A 25,291-nucleotide genomic window follows, 5' to 3' on the forward strand; every position below is an offset into this window, starting at 1 on the left:
TTCCTCTTCCTCAACCTCCATTCCAAGTATAGTCCTGATTTTCACAAAAGCTGTATCAAAATCCTCCAGTGTTAAGTCAGTGGTTTGCAGAGCTGTTTGGGAACTAATATATGAAGGGAGAATTTGGGAGGAGGATAAAGAAGAATTGCACCTTGTGAATTGCACCTCCTACCTCACCTCCCTTCTCTCCTTCTACTGCCCAGCCCGCACCCTCCGCTCCTCCACCACTAATCTCCTCACTGTACCTCGCTCTCGCCTGTCCCGCCATCGACCCCCAGCCCACGTCATCCCCCGGGCCTGGAATGCCCTCCCTCTGCCCATCCGCCAAGCTAGCTCTCTTCCTCCCTTCAAGGCCCTGCTGAGAGCTCACCTCCTCCAGGAGGCCTTCCCAGATTGAGCCCCTTCTTTCCTCTCCCCCTCGTTCCCCTCTCCATCCCCCTGCCTTACCGCCTTCCCCTCCCCACAGCACCTGTATATATGTATATATGGTTGTACATATTTATTACTCTGTTTATTTATTTATTTATTTATTTATTTTCCTTGTACATTTCTATCCTACTTATTTTATTTTGTTGGTATGTTTGGTTCTGTTCTCTGTCTCCCCCTTTTAGACTGTGAGCCCACTATCGGGTAGGGACTGTCTCTATGTGATGCCAATTTGTACTTCCCAAGCGCTTAGTACAGTGCTCTGCACATAGTAAGCGCTCAATAAATACGATTGATTGATTGATTGATTGATTGAAACTACTGAGTTTTGAAAACTTCCAATTTATAACTATTAGGATTGGAGGAGAGGGTTAGGATGACACTGTAGATTAATGAGTAGATAGAGCATCTGGGACTCAAGAGATGTGGGTTCAATTCCCAGCTCTATCACTGGCTTGCTATGTGAACTTGGAAATGTCTGCACTTCTGTTTCTTCCTCAGAGAAATGGAGAGTAATACATCTAATTATTTTGAGGACAAAATGAGCCAGTTCAGGTGAAAGCACTCTGAATAATAGCATGAATTTGGATACTGCTTTTATTCATTTCTAAAGGACAGCTGACAGTTTTTAGGATTTGAAAGGTTTTTTTTAATATATCATTTTAACAATAATCCGCTATGTAACCATACTGAAAGAAGTTTACATAGGAGTGAGTTAATGAATATCAAAGTGAGAAGGAACACTTCATTTTGCCATTGTCGGATATCTGTCGTTATTATGGTCCAGCAATGGCAATACTCACATTCTTAAAATGCCACTTTGGTAGATCTATAAAATAAGGGTAAAGGCAAATAGAAAATATGGCAACTGAAACCAACTAGTTTATATACTGAATAGATTTGTTTTCAACTATCCATGAGGAATCAGCTGGTTTTCATGGTCCATTAGCAACAGAGTTGAAGGAACAGGAAACAAATGCTGTAGGAAACTACTGATGTCTGATCCCATTCATTCAACTGTATTTACTGAGCACTTAGTGTGCAGAGCACTGTACTGAGTGCTTGGGAAGTACAAATCGGCAACACATAGAGACGATCCCTACCCAACAACGGGCTCACAGTCTCATCCTCTCTCATTTTTCTACTTCCTTTATCATGCATTTTTCAATTACGTTTTTAGTGAAATTACTGTATCCAATCACCTTGTATTTAGTTTAACTAGATTAGATTATACTGATTAGAAATTAGAAACCCATTGTCTCTATATTGGAGAGACTGAAGAGCAGGACATGTAAACACCTCAAAAACCTACAGAGGCTCCTAAACAACAATAGTGTTTAAGTAGACATTGAATCTAGACAGAAAAATTGATGGAATTTAACCTTAGAAATTGTCAGTTACCATGTTACTTTCAAGAGCAGAAACCTGAATGAGCATTTTAGGATTAAACACTGAGTATTTGGATCAATGCTGTCTCTTCTACAGTGCCATTGTATGAAATGTATTAATCAGTGCAAAACATCCAGTTTCATATTTACAAAATCAGGAAGTCTCCTTTCAGATATACAACTATACATATGTGTGATGCCAATGGTATTTTCATTCCATCGTTTTTATTGAACACTTACTGTGTGCAAAGCACTGTACTAAGTGCTTTTCTGTGTATGTGTGTTGTGCAAATGACCAATGACATACTCTTTAAGCAGAGTCTGTGTTTTGCAAATATCTTTGTGCTGCAACATGGATACAGTTACCCCCTCTGGATTGTGTATGGCAATATTTGCCTGTCTCATAGGAGTATGTTGAGGCTGAATTAATGAAGATGAAATGCTTAGAGGTTCATTCTTGGAAAAACAATACAAGTGAAACATTTTATCAATTTTAAGCAATAATGCAGCAACAGTCAATAAGACAGCTGACTGGACTTCAGAGTAAAGCAAAAAAATAGAGAAGAAAAGTAAATGTTTTCCTGGATATGAAAAAGTACAGGGAATAATAACCCATCTCTCTATTGTATAATTTAAAGTATTTATTCCTATGTGATGAAAAACTCTGAACAAAAGCAATTACTTCACTTTATTTCTTTTAAATGAAAACTTGCTTACACTGTTTCTTTCTCTTTGGCCACTTCATTAATTCTAGCCTTAATGTCTCAGGATGTTGTGGGTAATAAACATTTCCAATTGACAGACACAACAGTATAATATTTTCCCTTGCCAGCAAAAGATTAGCAGCAGGTAAACAAGGAAAACCTTTCTCTGTCCAAATCAGATTGCTGATAAAAATTAGGAGAATATTCTGTGTTGTAATATTCTGTAAAATGTACTGTGCAATTGCCTCCTTTGAATGATTCTTTAAAAAAATGTTAGAAAATAGTAAAGATTCAACCCTTATCTGTCAGTGAACAGGAATCCTCATTTATGTCTCTAGCACCAGTAGGATGCAGACTTAGAAGGTTATGGCTGACAGCACAGGAAGAGAGCTGGAAGAGAGCTGTGAATAACCAAGGAATATATTGCCAGGATAATACATTGTTGGTATGAAAGCAGGAATGGGGAGAGAAGGGGAGAGAAAGGAGTGGAGGGAGGATTCATTTAAGGATCACATCACAGATGTTAATGGTGACCAGAGAGTTTGTTCTGTTTAATGCCCTGAAACTAATTTTTGCTCTTTGTTTCCAGTGTGCATGTACAGAGAGCCATCACTGCATGAAATTGGAGAAAAACAAGGACGTTCAAGAAAAAGTTCAGGGACACCAACCATGAATGGCGGCAAAGTTGTGAATCAAGATTCAACATAGCTGAGAACTCTTCCCTTATCCCCTTTTCCATCCCTACCCTTCTTTCTTCCTTTCCTTTTTCCCCATTCTCTCCCAATAAATCCATGAAGACAACAGTAAAGTGGCAAGGCAGGACCTAGTGGCTAAGATCCTGAACTCAAAATCTTTCTTTGTGTAGAACAAAGAATTGGAACCTATATCTTGCCTGTTGAAACACTTTAGAAAGCAAACATGCACACATACATATAGGAAATGAAGAAAAAAATAAATAAATCAGGATTCCATTAACATTTTAAGGCCAACTGTTTGCTCTGTGATTAAAGGAAAAAAATCTCTGCATATTATAATAAAGATGTCACCTTTAAAAAAAGGTTTTGGAGAATTGAACTTAAGTGATTTATCCTGAACTTTTTTTAATACTGTCAATGGCCTAATGTGTGAGTATGCTTTGATTTCATGTTTTCTATGTTTTTTTCTTGCATATAATTGCATTCTTTTTCCTAAAGAAGTGTTGATTTTCCACAATGGTGATATAAGGAATGGATTAGGATTTATTTTAATGCCTCCAAAATGTTTACTGGAAACTCCACTTCTCAGAGTTTCCAGTTATTCTATCATTCACACCATAAAGACAGACATTTTAACACCTGAAAATATTGGATTATTTTGGTAATGTTTAGAGGGAAGAGTTTTGAGGCAGAAGGACAGTCTGACACAAAATTACAGTAGTAGCATTCCAGATCATAGTAGGAGAAATATCAAACACCTTCTATTTTTTAAATCTTGTTACAGGACTTTTATTTTTTTAAGTCATCTATAAGATAATAGCTTCTATTATAAGATTGAAATGTCCATAATCATGTTGAAAACTTCAATCCTTGAATATTGAATAGTTTGATGTTACAATTTAGTCAAATTCCTTTAGCTTGTGGAATCATCTCAGGGGTTATGTGACTAACTGAATCTCTCAGTGTTCTGAATTATGTCTGCCAGCTAGGGATAGGAAAATAAAAAACATGGTTCAAATTTTAAAATGAATTAATACCATACTGATTAAGAAGACAGAAATTGACAAGCTATTAAGAAACTGAAACTCTTGAAAAGTTACTCAGGGTAGTTTTGAAGGAACTCAGGGTGGAGGCAGACACATAAATTCTCATGTATATATGAGTTCTTGGGGAAAAAAATGAAAGGAAGAGGAATAGAATTCCTCCAAAAGATTAGTGTTTGGGAGAAAATTAATTTCACTTCAAGTCCGGAAGTCAAGACATGAAGAGAAAGAACATCAGATTAAGAAAGGACTCTATAAAATGAATGAGGGTGATGGTAAACCCTCCACCAGTTCCACTAATCATACCTAATTCTTCAATGCATTAAAATGTTGGTAGTAATATCCCCCAAAGCTTTTAAAATTGTGCTATAATATGACTTTAATACAATGACCTTGAAGTTGGTTATGTTCTTTTTAATTGGACAATTTATTTTTTCCCAGCTTGTTGCAACTTCTGCTACTAGCCACTATCATTCCAACCAAATACACTGTTTTTTCCTTTAGGCCAAGTAGGACATTCCTACTTCTGGTGTTAGGAATTTAGCATAGAAAGAAATGGAATAATGTGGGCTTTCATTTGCAAAGGATGGGAATAAGGGATATGAAGAGAATGAAGAAACATTCTTCAGCTCTAAATATTTTGCTCTCCTAGGAAAAAGCAATGGGGCATTTTCAAAAACCCTCATGATCTGTCATTAATACTTTGGTCACAACATAAAGGAATGTGTCTCTCCAAGTACTAATCAATGTAGAACATAAATCTTGGTTAATGAAAGAGATACCTGAAAGGTAGGAAAGGTAATTATTTAAGTGTGCTTGTCTAGGGAGGAACTAATGAGGGACGGTTCTTAATGCATAGTTTTTTTGAAAAGGTAAAATATTTTAGAAACAACCCAACAAAATTAATTACTACCCATTATTAAGCATCAGAGTTCACACTGAGCAATAGAGAGCCACATGGCTGTTCACATTTGACTCTTTGCTAATATCAATTTAAACTGTGTTGCAGAAGCCAAATTGGATTTACGTTAATTTTCTTCCAAATTAGAAGCCTCAAAAAAAACATTTTCAAATTCAAGGTTGCCTTGTTACTTAAAGTGTCATGTGTGAGACAAAATTGTCCAGTCTGAACTAATTCACTGTTTGACAAGTTCCCTCCAAACCAGGCTTAAAGACTGTTTGTGGAGATTTCTTTGCACTGCTGCATTTGTGTTATCTACATAGAACATTCTCAGAGCTGTTTGTAGGAAGAAATGAAAACTCAGAGTTCATGGCTGTTGAACGAATACCTTTTATACTTTCTGCATTTAACCATTTTTGAGTCCAAAAAACCCTAACTCCCAAAATAACATTTTGGATACTGGGTAAAACAATCCACCATTTTGGTAATACCATTTCAAACTCAACAGAGGCTCTAATCCTTTCTGCTTTTCTCCCACTCTCTCTCTGGGTGAATTCTTTGGACTTTGAATCTCTAAAAAAGAAACTGCAGTTATACAGAAAGACTTTTAAACTGGCCCAGGTGAATATAGATTGTTTTACATATTTTTAGAGCTTTCACTGCAAACCATTTACATCTGTAGACTCCCTGCTTAAAGTTATTAAGCTTTCTGGAAGGCACTCATTGCACTTTCTGATACATAGCTTACTGCACACTAGAGCATCAACAATGATTGCTTTCTGTGAGGCTTAGAAATAAGGCAAGTTTAAAATTGTGTCTGCTAGTTGAGAATTGGCGGACTTGAGCAGAACAGGAAGACAGAAGACACAAACTTGATTGTAGTAATGGGCCTGATGCAATCAAGGCATGGAATTTCCTGGGTTTTTTTTCTTTAATATCAGATCACATGCAGTAGGTACAGCCTTTGCAATGTTTTTCTAATCACTGAACAGATTGGCTCATTGAAGACCATTTCTGTTTAATACGATGGGCCACTCAATTGAGCCACTTGGTTTAGAACCAGAAGATGACTTGTGTGAAAGAAAAAAAAATGGAATATGAATTTTAACAAAATTAATGATGTAAAACAACTAGAAGCTATCCAATCTTAGGAGAAACAAGAAGTGAATGAGGTAAGAATAATCCCAGTTGTAAAGTTCAAATATCACTAGTCTAGCCAGACCTCCCTGCTCTTTCATAAGTTGGGATGTCCCAAGAAGTGTAAAATGTACAACCTGGTGAGTTTGATTATATGCCTGGTGATGAGAACACATTCATTTTTTTTTTATCTTAGTCGATTAATCCTATGTAAGGAGGGTTTTTTTGTAATATTCCATTTAATGTTTGAGCTATTCAGTCCATTAAAGCATATCAATGCCCCCATCTCCTACTTAATAGCATAAGAGGCTGAGATCACACTATATGCTGAATTTGTAAATAACATTTTTTAAAAGGAACATGTCTGAAAAGTGGATTGTTCTGCAAATATATATGTATATAATATGCATCTGAAATTAGGATACTATATAAGGGTTTTTATTTGTTTGATCTGTGGTCTTTAGTCATAGCTCTATCAAAGAAATAAAGAGATTTGAATGCAAAAATTTATATGTATATTTCTACTGATAGTACAAAGTGTCACTTTATAATAAAAGATAAACTGATAGGCAACACTAACAAAAGCACATGATCCTTCAGAACTTAAGGAATTCTGGGTGCCGATGGTTGGAGAAGGTCATTAATTCTATTTTTTAAAAAATATTATGTTGAACCTTTATTTCCTGGAAAACACCTTGATGAAGATGTATCAGATAATGCACTTAGTACAGTGCCCAGCATAAAGTAGCTGCTCAATACATATTATTGATTGATTAAAAACAAAAGAAAAAGAGGCAAGCATATAAAGTTGAATGCTTTAAAATGTGGTTCAATTCCTTTCCTATTGTTTTAAGTCAGTATAGCATTTGCAATTTGAAATTTTACATGAGTGGCTTAGCATTCAGGATGAGCTATTTCAGTTAACTGGTATAAAAAGTTACACTTCTATTAATATAGCAAATAATTGCAGTAAACCTCACATTATAATAAAAATTGCCTGGTCATTTGTGCTACAAGCTAGGCAGATTGTCTTGTTGATGCTTTGCCTTTGTTCCAAGCACAAACTGGAAAGAGTGGCACTCATTTTAATGAAAGACTCTCAGAAAATTTGAAAAGGCAAATTCATCTATAGAATTGTTTAGAGCCATATTAAAAGGATAACTGCTCTTCAGCTTATACAGGTTCCAGACATAAAGATAACTAATAAATATGCTGTATGAGAAACTGAACAAACTTTATGTTTCCTTTTTTCATTAAAGCACAGAGAATAATATGCAAATTATTGTTTTAGAGATCAGGTTTATAAAATGTTTTACATCAAGATCTTCCTAAAATGAAAATAAAGTCTTGCACTGCTAATGCATGTGGGCAAAAATGCTGACACTTTTTTTCTACATTAAACTTCTTTGGGAAGTATTGTTTCCTAGTATTTATGCCATAATTATGTCTCTCTCGATGCTGTAGCCCTACAGAATGATTGAGGAAATGTATAGAAAAAGAAGTCAAGCATAATTTCAAATATATCACTCAAGAGAAAATTACTACTATTACTGTTGAAGACACTTAGACAAAACGGGTCCCACATATCTGTGATGCATCTGCCATGTTAGTTTACCTCATTTTATAACCGGATCATTATTATTTGGAGTTAGGCAAAATTTGAATTGAAACAAGTATAATTTTAACTTGAATTTAACAGTAACTTACTCCCATGGTGCTAATTTGGCCAACATCTTCCCTAACAAGGTATTTTTGCCTCAGAACAAAGAAAGGCAAAGAAAAAAAATACAAGTAGAGAGTTTGCTATACCAGACATTAGTATTGAGTTTAACTAATGAGCCAGAGTTAGAGGGCATATGAGAAAGGAGGATCCCACAGCAGTTTAGCTGTTAACCATTCTCAGTAGGGATGGGAGAGGAGGCTAAATATAATACTCCACTGGCTAGCAAGAATGGGAAGAGGCTCCAGTACTTTCCTAGAGTACAGCACATTAGGCCTTGCTTGTAACATCTAAATTGAGGTTGTAGAGCCTGCCTTGACATTAAAGTAGAAGGAAGATAGTGATTCTTTTCTCTGCTCAAATGCTAGGTGTGCCCAGTAACTGGATGTAGAGGAGTTAATTGGGTAATTATTCAAGCCTACACAGGGGAAGTGAAACTATGGTAATTTAGGAATTATAGGGGCAATGGAACCATGAATACTAAATTGGGAAGGATTAAGACATCCATTCTAGTGATAGAATGACCATTTCTTTCCCAAAAACCTTTAGAGGTGGACCTTTTTCAGAGATAAACTGTCCATTAGTAGTCTGGGAGGAGCTCTGGCAATCAACAAGCTAGACGAAGCTATTAAAATCCAAGAGAAGCAGCATGGCCTAGTGGAAAGAGCATGGGCCTGGTAAAAGACTCAGGTTCTAATCCTGACTCTGGCAGTAGTCTGCTGTGTGACCTTGGACAAGTCACTTCCTTCTCTGTGCCTCAGTTACCTCATCTGTAAAATGGGCATTAAGACTGTGAGCCACACATGGGATATGGGCTGTGTCCAACCTGATTAACGTACATCTATCCCAGCATGTAGTACAGTGTCTGGCACATAGTAAGCATTTAACAAATACCATAAAAAAGAGAGAGAGAAGAAGGGCCTTGGCTTGCTCTTGCCCTTCCTCCATTCAATGAGTTGTTCTGCTTCTTCCCTGTAACTGGATTGAATCTAGGCCTAAAAGAATTTATTTGGGCTTAAGGAAGCTTGTTTAATTTATAAAAGACATTTGAATTTTACTTTCCAATTCCTATTTGTTCTTTCTCATATTACTAAATTAGACAGATGGCATCTCTGAATTTTTAGAAACTGTCTGGAGCACATATAAACTTTTCCCCTTTACACACAGTGCCAAAACAAGGTATGATACTGTGGAAACATCAAAGGATTTCAAAGAACCCTCATTCTAACAAGCAATTGGTAATTAATATGAAGAATTTTTCCAGTGGAGTGTTGGCAAGTTTCTGTTGAATCTAGATAGGCAGACAATTTTGATCATTGTGTGGGCTGGGGGAGGAGACACCCACCCTGGCTGGGATTTTCCAAGTCATCTTTTGTCACTCCTCAAATTCACCAAATACAAATACAACAAGGGGAAGCCCTTGAATTTTGGGATTATAGCTGAATGTAATCCTGCTCAACATTAATAGTCTTTGCATACTTCATTCATTCAATCATATTTATTGAGTGCTTACTGTGCACAGAGCACTGTACTAAGCACTGGGAAAGTACAATTCAGCAATAGAGACAATCCCTGCCCAGAGATTTACTGAAATATTCCTGAATATAGGGATTCCTCAGTCTGTATTTTTCAATCAATTAATCAGTGGTATTTATTGAGCACTTACTATGAGTAGACCACTGTAATAAGTGCTTGGAAGAGTACAGTACAACGGATGTGGTAGATATGATTTTTTTCTACAAGAAGCTTACAGTCTAGGAGACAGTCATTAAAATACAGGAATAAGGGAAAAGACAAAGTAAGGTTATATAAGTGCTGGGTAGCTGGGGGTGGGGTAAATACCAAATGCTTACAGGGTAAGTGGCCTAGTGGACAGGTGACAAAGAGGGGAGAACAAGTAGGGGAAATGTGGCTTAGTCAGGGAAGGCCTCTTGGAGGAGATGTGATTTTAGGAGGGCTTTGAAAATGAGGAGAGTGGTGGTCTGTCAGATAGTAAAGGGGGAAGGTGTTCCAGTCCAGAAGGAGAAAGCGGCAAAGGGGTTGATGGAGGGATAGATAAGGTTGAAGTACAGAGAATAAGTTAGTGTTAGAGGATCGAAGTATGCAAGTTGGGTTGAAGTAGGGGATCAGAGAGGTAAACTAGGAGCGAGAGAGTCTTAAAGTAAGGAGTTTCTGTTTGATGCCGAGGTAGATGGGTAGACATTGGAGACTTTTGAAGAATGGGGAGATATTGACTGAACATTTTGAAGAAAAAATGATCTGGACAGAATGAAGGAATCTTAGCTTGAGTGAGAAGAGACAGAAGGCAAGGAGATCAGTGAGGAGGATGATACAATAGTCAAGGCAGAATATGATAAATGCTTGGATTAGCGTGGAAGCAGGTGGCTGAAGCAATGGGGAAAAACCATAGTAAAAGGTAAATCAATTTTAGTTCTGGTCAATGAAATGAAATTCAATATTTTTGTACCTGAACCTGTCCATTATATTTGGGAATTTGAATACTGCTCAAGGTCTGAAAATCCTGCTTTTGATCTGACTCTACTCGGATAAGCCCAACTTGATGAACAAGCATCTGGCACCCACACTGTTGACTGGTGGCATGAAAAAATAGGATTTCAGGTGATCTGGGAAATAGTATGACAAAATAAGACTCTTTTCTTCTTTTTTTCTTAATTGAAATTGGATCCATTTGTGCCAGAATTTGAGAGTTTTTTACAGATCAGCATAATCTAAAATGATTGAAGACAATATTGTAAGTCTTCGTTTTTCTCTCCTTTCATAATTAAAAGAAAAAAATATGATTTTTGCCCCAGAAATTTTCTTATAAGAATAGGAATTTTGGATCCACCAGGATCATCCTTGCCCAGCCCCTACTTCGTCACTGCATTCTATATACATTCATAAGTTGTTCAAAGAGACCACTTTAATCCATTAGTTCTAATTCTATGTTACAATGTGTTTGTTCTATATACTATGACATTCTTCTACTTCATTTTTCATTTTGTTTCCACAGACAGATACTAGAAAATAGGTCATTTAAAAAATATATTTTTCAACTAGATGAAAGGAAACTAAAGTCAGGTCTCCAAAAGTAAGCTACGTGGCTACTTAGACTTAAAAATATTGTGCATTTTTCCCTTAGATTTCAGCCCTAAGTGCCCAAATTAAGTTTCAGGCTTATATATGTCCCTGAACAAGTTAAGTGAGGTTCCAGGCTTGTCTTTCACCTGCACCAAAATTGTAATTGCAGCGCACCTGAGCAACACCCTCCATTTGCCCTCTGATTTAAGCCCTTCTCTTAATCAATCAATCAATTGTATGTATTGAGCGCTTACTGTGTGCAGAGCACTGTACTAAGCACTTGGGAAGTACAAGTTAAGACTTCTTTAGACTTTGGTTCCTGATTCTAGGATCAGCTTTAGCCTTCATTTCTATGTCCAAGCCCACATTTCTACATCCAAGTGGGATCCTGAAGAAATTATCCTTATTTTTAAACAAAACACCCACTTTTGCCTCAATTGTCTGACTATTCTAGGTAAAACTGTCTTTTTTTAAAAAACTGGAATATGCTGATTATTTCCTGAATTCTTCACTTCAATTTGTAGTGTAGACCTTGCCCACATACTGTAAACTTGAGTCAAATAAAAATCCAGAAGTAAAAGTATGTATGTCAATAAAAAAAGTTTATATGGTCCTTGAGAGCAGGGACCACATGGATCAAGGCAAAGTGGATAGAGCATAGGCCTGTGAGTCAGAAGGTCATGGGTTCTAATCCCAGTTCTGCCATGTGTCTGCTGTGTGGCCCTTGGGCAAATCACTGCACTTCTCTGTGCCTCAGTTACCTCATCTGTAAAATGGGGATTGAGACTTTGAGCCCAACATGGGACAAGGACTGTGTCCAACTAGATTTTCTTGTATCCACCTCAGCACTTATTACCGTGCCTGGCACTTAGTAAGCACTTAACAAATACCATTATTATTAAATCACTTAGCTAAGCATCTATTGCATTAGTTGCTCTAGAAATACTAAGTGCTTAATAAATGCTGCTGATGAGGAAAGAAAAGAAGGATTCAAGTAATCATATTTATTGAGCACTTACCGTATACAGAGCACTGTAATAAGAGCTTGGGCAAGTACAAAATAACCATATAACAGAGTAGGTAGACAGCTTCCCTGCCCATAATGAGCTTACAGTGTAGAGATTCCTGTCAAAAGTAAAAATGACTGACTTTCTAAGAGAGATACCATTTTTGAAAAACATTCGCAAAGCAGACCTAAATCTGCTTAGAACAAACAACACAGAGCAGCAAGCTAATCGTAGCAGTGTCCCCATGCCAACAAAACTAATGGTTTCATAGCCAGCATCACTAGTCCTGCCTCAGACTCCACCCCAGCATCAGCAGATCCAGTCTAGCAGAAAATTTTGGTTCTTTCAACTGACCTGCTACCCTGTTTCCCCCCAAAATGGTAATACAACATATCCAGAAAAAGCAGGAATGTAGGGGAGAGCTGTTTTTACCTTTTTTATACAATTACCCTTGAGTATTAAGGTGGCTAAAAAGGGCATTTGGAATTAACAGCCCTGATCACACTGCAAAGATAGGTACGGTCAATCATGCTGTTGTGTTTGTTGTTAGCAGCTCCTGGAGCTTGTTTTCACTGTAGCCTCTGCTTCTGCTCACAAATTTATGCTCATAAAGAGCCACTTCTTTGAATCAATGTGCCAAGCACATTTATCTTCTTCAGTTCTGTCTGGTCTTTCAGCTGTACTTGCACATTTTTCAAGATTGGACCTAATACTTAAAAAACATATCCTCTGCCCTTCTTGTTTAGTGTTGCCCCATTTCAGTTCACCATTTGCCACTTTTTGTGTATCTGACCATTGTCTATTTAATAATAATAATAGTAGTGGTATTTGTTAATTGCTTACTTCGTGCCAGTCACTTTACTAAGCAATGGGACGGATACAAGCAAATCAGGTTGGACACAGTCCCTGGCCCACCTGGGGCTCGTAGTCCCAATCCCCATATTACAGATGAGGTAACTAAGGCACAAAGAAGTGAAGTGATTTGCCCAAGGTCACACAGCAGATAAGTGGTGGAGCTGGGATTAGAACCCATGACCTTCTGACTCCCGGCCCATGTTCTATCCACTATGCCATTTTCCTCACATATCTCACCCAGTGTGGTGTGCTTTCTGCTTATTGACTGACTCATTTTTAGGCTAACTCAGTTTCTTAGTCATAGATTGTTCGGCCATATGATACTGAGTTTGGCCCATAAGTAACACTAATGGTCCTGTCCAAGGAAATGGATGTTTATGGTGACCTAGGGCACAAGATTATACTGAAGGGCTACTGGGAAGCAGTGTGGTCTAGAGCAAAAAGCACCTAAGAACCAGAAGACCTGGATTCTAATCTTGACTTTGCCAATTACTTGCTGTGTCACAACAGGCAAGTCACGTAACTTTTCTGTGCCTTAATTTCCTCAACTGTAAAATGGGGACTCAATTCCTGTTATCCCCCTTATTTTGACTTTGAGCCCCATGTAGGGACAGGAACTGATTCCAATCTGATTAGCCTATATCTACCCAAGTACTCAGAGTAGTGCTTGACACATAGTAAGCACTTAATACTATTATTTTTTTAATTAATAGTAAGGACTGATATCACTACATTTCTGTAGATTTTCAGTTTGATCTCCTGCCTCATGCCACATTGGATCACACTCTAACAGTCTCCCATAAAATGTTGGCTTTGTTGCTTTGGTTTTCTACTTCCTCACTACTCTACTAGACAAGCATGAGAAATTGTCCCCAGAGAAGACAATTCTTTCTTTTCCTAAGTGAAAACCAAAAAGCTCCCCCTTTCCCTTTATCCCTAGCAAACCAAACCTTAACAAACAGACTTTTCTGTGTCAGGAGGATTCTGTACTCAGAGGACAAATTTAAAATGCAAATCCTTAAATTAGCAGTTTCAAATATAAAATCAATTAAGAAGCAGCATCTAGGGAGTGTGATTAGCTGTCAATCAGGCAGACTCCCAGATCAATCAGACATTATGCCCAAGGGTGGATCACATGCAAAAATACCTAGCCTGGGAAGTTCAAAGAACTTCCAGCTGATATGAATTCCTCTGTCACTGGGCAGAAGATAAGGATTTTTCCATTTGTGCAAGGTGATTCTGATATTTTCTTCAAGTGAGCAATACGTTTTTAAAGCACTCCCTTCCCAGATCTAAAACATGAAGTTTAATCACCTCCGTAAATTCGAAAGTGAGAGACTATACAGTTAATATAATATATAGCCTTTCATTGAGGTCATGGATTCAGATTCAGCAAATATTGAATTGGCAGCATTTTCTAAGGGCCTTTGGGGTATTTTAAGTTCTAATGAAAATGGTCAGCATTGACGAAAATCCCATTATTGCAGCTATCAAAATAGACTAGAAATAGAAGCATCAAAGCAGTCCAAGATCTGATTGGATATAGAAACTAAAGTCTTTTCTGATGCTTGTTTGTTCCAAAATTCAGTTTGGTTAAATGTATGGAGTATCCTGAAGCTCCTCTCACTGATGGTGCTGTATTTCTCGGGGTAAATAAACAACAAAGTTCAGCCACTGGAATTGTCAGTTGTAGCTTTCTCACTAGCTCCAGACTGACTCTACAAGAAACAGGAGAAAAGGTATTTACCTTGGACCTCCTGAATGCCAAATTAAAAATGAGAAAATTCAGGTCAAAATGTGTAGCAGTAACATCAATTTAACAACATCTTTCAGGTGAGAGATTAAATTATGCTAATTTACTGTCCACCTTCAAACCAAATGTTAGTTCACAAAGGGCCTTCTAGAATTTCAACATTTTTGTTTTGCATTTCAGGATGCTTCAATCACAAAAGGAACAATTTCTCAAACTCCCATCAAAGTCTACCGTTACTCTTTACCTGACTGTAAAACAGGAGATATAATCCCACACAGGGCTTTGAGAAAGCACTGCCACAAAATTTCCAGTCTTCAAAATAATTTTTGCTAATCGTATTCTATTCTCTATACTACATCTAAAGTTTTTCATATTCAATGTTACTTTGCTGAGTGAAAATTGTAACCCAGAATTCTAAGTGGTGTGTGGGTGTCCTGGAGCAAATATCCTGTTAATATACAATGAGATCTGTGCATATATTGTAACTCCCACAAGATTCATAAATTTGCTTGCCTGAGCTGTGTAGAGCACATAACACAGCTGGATGACTTTCTGCATTTGGTGCAGTGTTCATACTATCTTTGCTTTGTCACCAGGGTGCTTCTGGGGTCAGATTAAACACAAAGAGAAGCTACAAATATCTCAGTTGAACCTCTTGTTCAGTTCCTCCTGAAGCAATGAACTTGCAAACTTTTTAGGCTACTAGAGAATAATAATAATAGTATTCATTAAATTGATCTGAGAGACCATGTATATAAAGAGAAGCAGCATGACTCAGTGGAAAGAGCCCGGGCTTTGGAGTCAGAGATCATGGGTTCGAATCCCAGCTCTTCCAATTGTCAGCTGTGTGACTTTGGGCAAGTCACTTAACTTCTCTGTGCCTCAGTTACCTCATCTGTAAAATGGGGATTAAGACTGTGAGTCCCATGTGGGACAACCTGATCACCTTGTAACCTCCCCGGTGCTTAGAACAGTGCTTTGCACATAGAAAGCACTTAATAAATGCCATTATCATTATTATTATAAAATAATGATCTGAATCCCACAATTTCAGAGGATAAATTGACAATCTTCATTTTCAATTTGTTATAAGCTAAACTGGGAAATTTCTGATCCAGAAAGGTAGTAGCAGCCCTCAGGGAAATTCATGTTCAAAAACATATGCCCAGCTATACGGATAAAAAATAGTTCATTCATTCATTCAATCGTACTTATTGAGCTCTTGCTGTGTGCAGTGCACTGTACTGTACTAAGCTCTTGGGAAGTACAAGTCGGCAACACGTAGAGACGGTTCCTACCCAACAATGGGCTCACAGTCTAGAAGGGGGAGACAGACAAAGCAAAACGTACAGGTGTCAAAATATTTGATAAATATTTGTTCAGAAAGGTTTTTCTGGTTTTCCCTCTGATTGTTTTTCCACAAATGTTTCCGAAAACTCAAGTTCAAGTTTGTCAAGTTCTATACCAATCCTGAGAAACGTTCTGTTTACCACTTTGAGCTCTAGAAAGTATAGTCATTTTATATATGCACATAAGACTTGTTTTCTAAGATCATCTCATCTGAGACAGCCTGCCATGCATAAACAAATATCTTTTTGCAGAAATCTCTGGCAGACCTCTTTCATAAAAGATTTGTTTTCTTTGTCCATTTTTCTTGTCTAACAGATCCAGAAAGATAGGAGACTGTTAGTTCATTGAGAGCAAGGATCATATGTACCAATTCCATTGTACTGTACCCTCCTAAATGCTTACAGAAAGGCTCTGAACAGAGTAAATGCTCCACATATGAAATTGATTGGAAGGTAACCATTCACTCCCCTGAGGTTTATCAAATAATCTAAAAATTATGTCATTACATAAGCAACCTCCCTGTCCAGGTACCCTAAAGAAATAACAGTTGGGACAGTATTGCTGCTTGCCCTGTTTCTTCTCCTACGGCCCAGCCTCTAGGTATTAGCTGAAATAAGGGATACAAGAAATACATCTGAAACTTGCAGCAAACAAAAATGACATTGGCTAGAATATTGGAGAGACAAAAAGCAGAAACATCTTTGGCCTAGTGGAAAGAGCACGGGCATGGAAGTCAAGACTGGGTTCTAATCCCAGCTCTGCCACTTGTCTGCTGTGTGACGTTGGGCAGTTCCTTGACTTCTCTGTGCCTCAGTTATCTCATTTGTGAAATGGGGTTTAAGATTGTGAGCCCCACCTGGGACATAGACTGTGTTTGACCTGATTTCTTGTATCTACCCCCAGGGCTTAATATAGTGACTGACATAGAGTAAGTGCTTAACAAATACCATAAAAAGGGAATAGTGATATGGTAATAATAATGATAATAGAAATTGTTAAGTGCTTTCTGTGTACCAAGCACTAACATAAGTGCTGGGTTAGATATAAAATGATCCGGTCAGACAGTTCCTGCCCCAAATGGGGCTCACAGTCTAGAGGGAGAGGAAGAACAGATATCGAATCCTCATTTTTGTAGATGAGGAAACTGAGGCACAGATAAGTTAAGTGACTTGCCCAAGGTCACACAGCAGGTAAGAGGCAGAGCCAAAATTAAAGCCATGGTCTTCTGACTCCTAGTACCAAGCACTTTCTGTTAGACCACACTACTTCTCAGGTCACCTAGTAATAATAGCTGATGAGTTTCACCACATTTTATCCCTGTCGAATATGCTCATTCTGAGTAAGTATTTTGCTGTGATTGGGATTTGAAGTGGAGAGGATAATCATTCTTTTAGACATAGAACATTTTGTGCTTAGGAACTTCTGGAGCCTGTGTAGAATATTCTTCATTCATTGATTCATTCAATCATACTTATTAAGCGCTTATTGTGTGCAGAGCACTGCACAGAACAGTTGAGAAAGAACAATATAACAATCAACGGTAACAATCCCTGCCCACAAGAAGCTCACCATCTAGAGCCAGGGAGATAGACATCAATACAAATAAATAAGATTGCAGATATATACAAAAGTGCTGTGGGCTGGGGAGGAGGGGAAGAACAAAGGGAGCAAGTTAGTGTGATGCAAAAGAGTGGGAGATAAGGAAAAGTGGGACAGTCTGGGAAGGCCTCTTGGAGGAGATCTGCCTTCAATAAGGCGTAGAAGCATGGGAGAATAATTGTCTGGAGGATTTGAGGAGAGAGGGCATTCCAGGTCAGAGGCAGGATGTGGGCCAGGGGTCAGCATTGAGAGAGGCAAGATTGAGAAACAGTGAGAAGGTTATCACCAGAGGAGCAAAGTACATGGGCTGGGTTGTAGAAGGAAAGAAGTAAGGTGAGGTAGGAGAGGGCAAGGTGAAGTGCTTTAAAGCCAATGGTGGAACAGGGTGAAACATCAGGACCAGTTAAAGACAGACCCAGTGGAACACATAACCAGAACTTGACTACCACCAGAGTGTCTCACAGCCAAAAGTAGGGGTTATAATCATAATAATACTTAAGCATTTTGTGTCAAACATTATACTATGTACCAGGGTAGTCACAAGATAATCAGACCAGGCACAGTCCCTATTCCAAAATGGGCTTGCAGTTTAAGTAGTATGGAAATCAGGTGTTTAAATCCAATTTTGCAGATGAGTAAACAGAAGTACAGTAAAGTTACATTCTTTGTCCAAAGTCACACTGCAGGCAAGTGACAAAACTGGGCTTAGACCATGTTTTTTTCTACTAGTCCATGCTGCTTCCTGGGATGCATGGAGAAAGAGCCCCAGGACAAAAGATTTTAGTCCAAGCTCCCCAGAGACTACAGCCAGATCCAGATCTGAAAAGGAGATTTAGAAGAGATGCATAGGGAAATTTACAAAAAGACTGAAGAAGAGATAGAAGAGAGACAGTATCTGTGTCAGAGAGGGAGAGTGAAGAGAGACTCAGAATCCATAACTGATATGGACAATGACCAAATGAAGAGAAAGTGGAGAGAGAAAAAGACAGACCTAGAGAGGAATTAATAAAGAGAGATACAGAAAGACAGGACCAGAGAGAAGAAAGGAGACAAGTAAAGAGATGTTTCTGGATGGAGGATGAGAAAAGATAAGCATTCAGACTCCAAGTGGAGAAAGAGTAAAGAGAGATTGTATACACTGAACTCTCCCAAACACTTAGTCCAGTGCTCTGCACACAGTAGGCACTCAATAAACATCACTGATTGATCAATTGAGAGAAATAGAAAAAGTTAGAAAGCGGGCGAAAAAACAAGAGGGGGGAGAAAGTGAGAGAGTGAGAAAGTGAGAGTGAAAATTAAAGAGAGACAGGGGCCTGAAAACAGACACACTTGTTCTTCCTAGCTGGGTCCATTGATGGGGAAATCTGGGTCATACACTGTCCTAAGCAGGGGAGGACTGCACTGTTCTCTCCTAAGTGCTTAGTAATCAGTCAATCATCTTTATTGAGCACTTAACTGTGTGCACAGCACTGTACTGAGTGCTTGGGAGAGGACAGTATAACAGATTTGATAGATATGTTCACTGCCCACCAAGGACAGTTCTGAATAAATGTTATTGATTGACTGAGGGAGAGGAAACAACAGGGAATGTTGCCTTAGGGAGGATTGTGCTGCTATTGATGGGGCAAAAAACTGTGTTGGCGAAATTAGGTGGTTTTGCCCCAACAATTCTGCTATCTCTACGCAGATGATTCCAAATTCTACATCTCCAGCCCTGTCCTCTCTGTGTAAAACAGAACTCCTTATTTTCCCACCCTAACCTGTCCCCCTCTGCTATTTCCCATCACTGTAGACAATACCATTCATTTATTCATTCACTCAATCATATTTATTGTGTGTTTACTGTGTGCAAAGCACTGTACTAAGCACTTGGGAGAGTAGAAGAACACACACACATTTCCTGCCCACAGTGAGCTCACAGGGTCCCTGTCTTACAAGCCCAAAACCTTGGCATTGTGCTCGACTCATCTCTCTCACTCAACTCACATAATCAATCATCTCTCTCACTCAACTCACATAATCAGTCTCTCACCAAATCCTGCCAGTTCTACCTTCACAGCATCACGAAAATCCACCCTTTCCTCTCCATACAAACTGCTACTCTGCAGATCCAAGCACTGATCTTATCCTTCCTTGACTAATGAATCTGCCTTCTCACTGACCTCTAGGATTCCTTTCTCTTTCCATTCCAGGCCATAGTTCACTCTGCTGCCCACATCATTTTTCTAAGAAAAGTTCAGCCCGTGTCTTTCTACTTCTCAAGAACCCACAGTGGTTGCCCATCCACTTCCACATAAAGCAGAAACACATTACCATTGGCTTTAAAGCACTCAATCTTCTTGCCCCCTCCTACTTTACCTCACCAATCTTCTATGACAGCCCAGCCTGCACACTCTAGCACTGTGCTCCTATCGCCACAGTCTCCTTTCCCACATCCTCTCTCTGTTCTAGAATTACCCCCACCTCCATATATGCCAGACCACTCTCCCCACCTTCAAGGCTTTATTATTAAAGTCACATCTCCTCCAAGAGGCCTTCCCGAATTAAGCCCTATTTTCCCCTGTTCCCTCTCCTTCCTGCATTATCTATGCACTTGAATCTGTGACCTTTGGGCATTTGATATTCACCCCACCCTCAGCCCCACAGCACTTATGGACATATCTATATGTTATAGTTTATAAATTATCTATATTAATGTCTGTCTCCCCAGTAAACTGTAAACTCATTGAGGGTGTCTGCCAAGTCTGTTGGATTGTACTATCTTAAGGGCTTAGTACAGTGCTCTGAAAACAGCAAACATTCAGTAAATATCACTGATGTTTATGATGATGATAATTCCATTTATGATTGAGGACCATCACCCTCATCACCTCTCCAAGGTTGGTACATTAGGTACCAGTTCAACTCAGCATTAACAGTGCAGAATCTTGATTGGAAAAAGATACAAAAATGACTACTTTCTGGAATGAATAGTGAAAAATCAAGCTTTTCATGTAGGAGGAGAGTTGATGCCTGAGAAGGAATAATGCCATGACATTTCTTTGTGCCATTTCTTGAAGCACACACCAAAATAGTGAGGATGAGAATTGTTGAACACAAAGCTAAAGCTGGATAGCCTAGAAAATTACAGAAATAATTGGTATCTAAAAATTCACTTTAGTTTCAATTAAGCCTGCTAAATTTTGGCCCCAAATTTCTAGGTAATTGAAATCAAAGTGAAAATATGAATCTGAATTAGCTATTTGAAAGTGATAGATTTGTGATGCACCTAACCAATTTCTACACAGTTTATAAAGGCTTAAAGCCTTAATATGAAAAACTGATTGCTTTTTCCACTTTTGCTTATATTTTTGCTGAAGGCATGGGAGATTTTCCAGATTTTTTTGCTTTTCACAAAGACAAATAGCCTATTGTTATAAAAAAATGAGCTATGTATAAGAAAGAGCACATCATTAGTTAAGACAAATAATGAATAATGGAGGGCAAGGATTTGTTAACACAGAACCAGGCAACACAGTAGCAATAAGCATTGTCTATAGATCAATGACTTCTGTAGTACTAGGAGAAGCAGCAGCAGCAGTTCAGGTAATCAATTGAATTTATTGGGTGCTTACCGTGTGCAGAGCACTGTACTGAGCAGCTGGGAGAGTACAATATAACAGAGTTGGTAGGCACGTTCTCTGCCCCCAAGTAGCTTACAGTCTAGAGGAGAGTTAGATCCTCTGTAATTCAATGAAGACCAGTTGACAAAATCTCCCTAGTCTCAGGCCTCTTTAGCCTCCTGCAACTATCTTGCTAATAACAATGATGATGATGATGATGATAATAATATTTTTTAAGTATTTATTTATATGCCCAGCACTGTGCTGACTGCTGGTGTATATACCATACACTCAGAATAGACACATTCTGTGCCCACATGGGGCTCAAAGTTTAAGGGGGTGAGAGAACAGGTACCTAATCCCTGTTTTCCTCATTTTACAGATAAAGAAACTAAGGCACAAATAATTTAAGTGAATTGCCCAAGATCACACAGCACAGCAGGCAAGGGAAAAAATGGGACTAGAACCCATGTCTCCTGAATCCCAGGTTATCTGGTGGAAAGCAGCAGCCTGGCCTAGTGGATAGAGCATGGGCTTGGGAGTCAGAAAGACTTGAGTTCTAGTCCCGTCTCCACCACTTGTCTGCTGTGTGCCCTTGGACAAGTCACTTCACTTCTCTGTGCCTCAGTTTCCGCATCTGTAAAATGCGGATTAAGACTGTGAGCCCCATGTGGGACAGGGACTGTATCCAACCTGATTACCTTGCATCGACCCCAGGGCTTAGAACAGTACCTGGAACATAGTAAATAATTTTAAAATACCATAAAAAAAATCTACTACTCCTTTCTACTTTTGCTTTCCTTCTCCACCTCTGTAAAATCAGGAAGGTGAGGCCCTGCTCCAACTGTTGCTATCTCAGTCCTGTGATTTTATTTAGTGAAAGAGGAGGATATATGCTACTCTATATGCAAAATGTATGTCTTGATACAAATTAGCACATGAAATGTGTGGACTCCCAGCTTCATTTCAAAATATCGCTATTTCTTCTCAATTTGTCCTTCTTCTTTAGAAAGACAGTGATCTTATTTTTCTAACTGGATTCTTCAGTGGAAAATTCTGTTTTAGTTATGCTCCCCTAAAGGGCAATATTAACGCTGAGTGTCTAACTAGTTGTTATAGCATTTGTCTCGTAAGGAAGAAACAAAACACAGGGGAGACACAAACTACCAGTCCAACATACTCAACTTGCTGACAGCTTGAGGGTCTCAAAACAGCCTTTAGAGTTCAGGTGATTGACAGTGGGCTATAATAGGGAGGAGAAGGATACCAATGTTCCTGGCCATTTGTCATCAATCATACCTATTCCCATGTCAATCAGTCAATCAACCATAATTATTAAGCACTGCTATAAGAGCACGGAAGACATGGAATTTACAATCTAGCAGGAAAAATACATGTAAGACAATTTACAAAAATATGTAAAAAACTGCAAAAAGTACTGAGTGTGTGAATGAAAGTGCTGAAATGATGCAAAAGTGCTGATATGATAGGAGGATGTGACCTGGGGGGAAAGGAAAAATTAATCAAAGGAAACCTTCTGGAGGAGATGATATTTCAGAGGGTCTTTGAAGACTGGGAGAGATGTGATCTGGCAGACGGGAAGGGAAAAGAGAAACAGAGTGTGATCTGGGGTATAGTTGGAGGAGAGTGGAAATAGAGCGTAGAGGGTGGATCTAGTGCTTCATAATCAACGGTCAGGGGACTGTTGATACAAAGATGAAAAGGTAGCTATTGGGGGATTTTGAGCCGTGGAGAGATGTGCAGAATGATGTCACAAGGAAGTTCAGAGACACTCAGAAGTTAGCACTGATATGATTGGCAGACTGATTGCAACAGTTATCAATGCCTCCTCCATCAGATTGAAAACAAGCCGGGAACAATAGGCTTTTAAGCAGCAAATGCTATCTGATAGGTTCTTATTTTTATAAAAAAAATCTACAATTTTTCTACTGTGTTCTCAACAGTAGTATTGCTGCTGATGTGGACATTCGAGTCACATGAGACCCCCAAAATCCATATTCGAACTCCTGTCCCTCTCCCAGCCTGTCTCTGGGGCTGCTCTGACCTCATTCTGTTAGTTAAAGATGAAAGATTTTCGCAGATCTTTCTAAGAACAATTGGTCTGTTTTCACAGCCAAGATGAGAAACGGACTGGGGATGATTGGCTAACCTAACACTGGCTTCGATTGACTGTTGCAAAGTATTAATATCCCAGTGAGACTATATAAAAGGAAGATGGTGGATTCCTTAGTGACTACCACCCCATTTAGGCAGTGAATCCCAGCAGACATAGATGATGTTTCCGGTGCTGTAGAAAGGAGAAATACAAGGGAACACTTCCTGTTGCCAGCATGCTTAGGAGGAGAATCAGTCAATCAATCAATAATATTTATTGAGCACTTACTGTGTGCAGAGCACTGTACTAAGTGCTTAGGAGAATACACTAAAATAGAGTTGGTAGATACATTCCCTGCCCTCAGTGACCTTACAGCCTAGGAGAAAGTGACATTGGAATAAACAGCAGTGTGTAAATGAACAGAATCCAACAACTTATTACTGCTGAGATGATGGTGGGGGAATTCCTCACTGATACTGCCTGTTTTAGGCCCAAACTTCCCCATTTTTCTAACTTTGCAGTAGGGCAGCTTTCCATCAATTCTCTTTTAAAGAACCTTTAAACCATTCAATCACCTACCCCTCTTCTACCTTCCCTCTCCACTCTCCTAATACAACTCAACCAGCACACTTCCCTGGTGCCAACATGCTCTCTGTACCTCGATCCCATCTACCTCACCACCAACTCTTTACCCACATCTTGCCTTTGGTGTGGAACGCCCTCCCTTTCCATATCTGACAAACAATTACCCTACCTACCTTCAAATCCTTCTTGAAGGCAAACCTCCAAAAGCCCTTCCCTGACTAAACATGGCGTAGTGGACAGAGCACAGGCCTAGAAGTCAGGGGTCATGGGTTCTAATCCTGACTCTGCCACTTGTCTATTGTGTGACCTTGGACAAGTCATTTCCCTCCTCTGTACCTCAGTTCCCTCTCTGCAAAATGGGGATTGAGATAGTGAGCCCACTGTGTGCAAATAATTCTATTTATTCTGATGATTTGAAACCTGTCTACGTGTTTTGTTTTGTTGTCTGCCTCCTCCTTCTAGACTGTGAGCCCGTTGTTTGGTAGGGACCTTCTCTACACGTTGCCGACTTGTACTTCCCAAACACTTAGTCCAGTGCTCTGCACACAGTAAGCGCTCAATAAATAAGATTGAATGAATGAATGAATGACAGGGACTGGGTCCAACCTGATTACCTTGTATCTACCCCAGTGCTTAGAACAGTGCTTGGCACATAGTAAGCACTTAACAAATACCATTATTATTATTATTATTATTATTTAGAAGCAGCGTGGCTTAGTGGAAAGAGCATGGGCTTGGGAATCAGAGGCTGTGTGTTCTAATTCCACTCTGCCACTTTGGGCAAGTCACTTAACTTCTCTGTGCCTCAGTTACCTCACCTGTAAAATGGGGATTAGAATTAATACTGTGAGCCCCATGTGAGACAAGATGAAAACTTTGTAACAACCCCAGTACTTAGAACAGGGCTTGGCATGTAGTAAGCACTTAACAAAAACCATCATTACTATTACTAACCCCTCATTTCCTCTTCTCCCACTCCCTTCTGCATCTCCCTGATTTAATCCCTTTATTTACCCTTCCCTCAGGCCCAAAGCACTTAAGTACATATATTAGTGTCTATCTTCCCCTCTGGACTGTATCCTTACTGTGGGCAGGGAATGTGTCTACTAACTCTTGTTTTGTACTCTCCCTAGTGGTTAGTACAGTACTCTGTACACTGTGAGTGCTCAGTAAACACAATTGATTGATTGACTGATTGGTCTTCCACTCCCTATTGATATTAGGTGGAAAGAGAAGGAACCACCCTCCTCAACAAGTGGGGCTGCTAGACTCAGGGTCTTCAATGTCAATTTCACTGTCAATGGTATTAACTGAGGGCTTGCTGGTGTA

The 25,291-nt window shown here is 39.0% G+C and overlaps 1 protein-coding gene across 3 annotated transcripts in view; it reads left to right on the top strand.

The window, feature by feature from the left end:
- FGF12 (fibroblast growth factor 12) overlaps positions 1–3,594 on the top strand; it is a 450,538-nt gene extending 446,944 nt beyond the window's left edge. Inside the window, exon 6 of one of the 3 annotated variants that reach the window (XM_038749231.1) lies at positions 3,108–3,586. In XM_038749231.1, the coding sequence (XP_038605159.1) occupies positions 3,108–3,226 (119 nt within the window). In that variant the 3' untranslated portion in view covers positions 3,227–3,586. Of the gene's footprint in view, positions 1–3,107 lie in introns of all 3 variants that reach the window. The other 2 variants (XM_038749230.1, XM_038749229.1) reach the window with 2 other exon arrangements.
- The last annotated feature ends 21,697 nt before the right edge of the window (positions 3,595–25,291 follow it).

Source organism: Tachyglossus aculeatus, chromosome 7 (assembly GCF_015852505.1).
Source record: "Tachyglossus aculeatus isolate mTacAcu1 chromosome 7, mTacAcu1.pri, whole genome shotgun sequence".
NCBI lineage: Eukaryota > Metazoa > Chordata > Mammalia > Monotremata > Tachyglossidae > Tachyglossus > Tachyglossus aculeatus.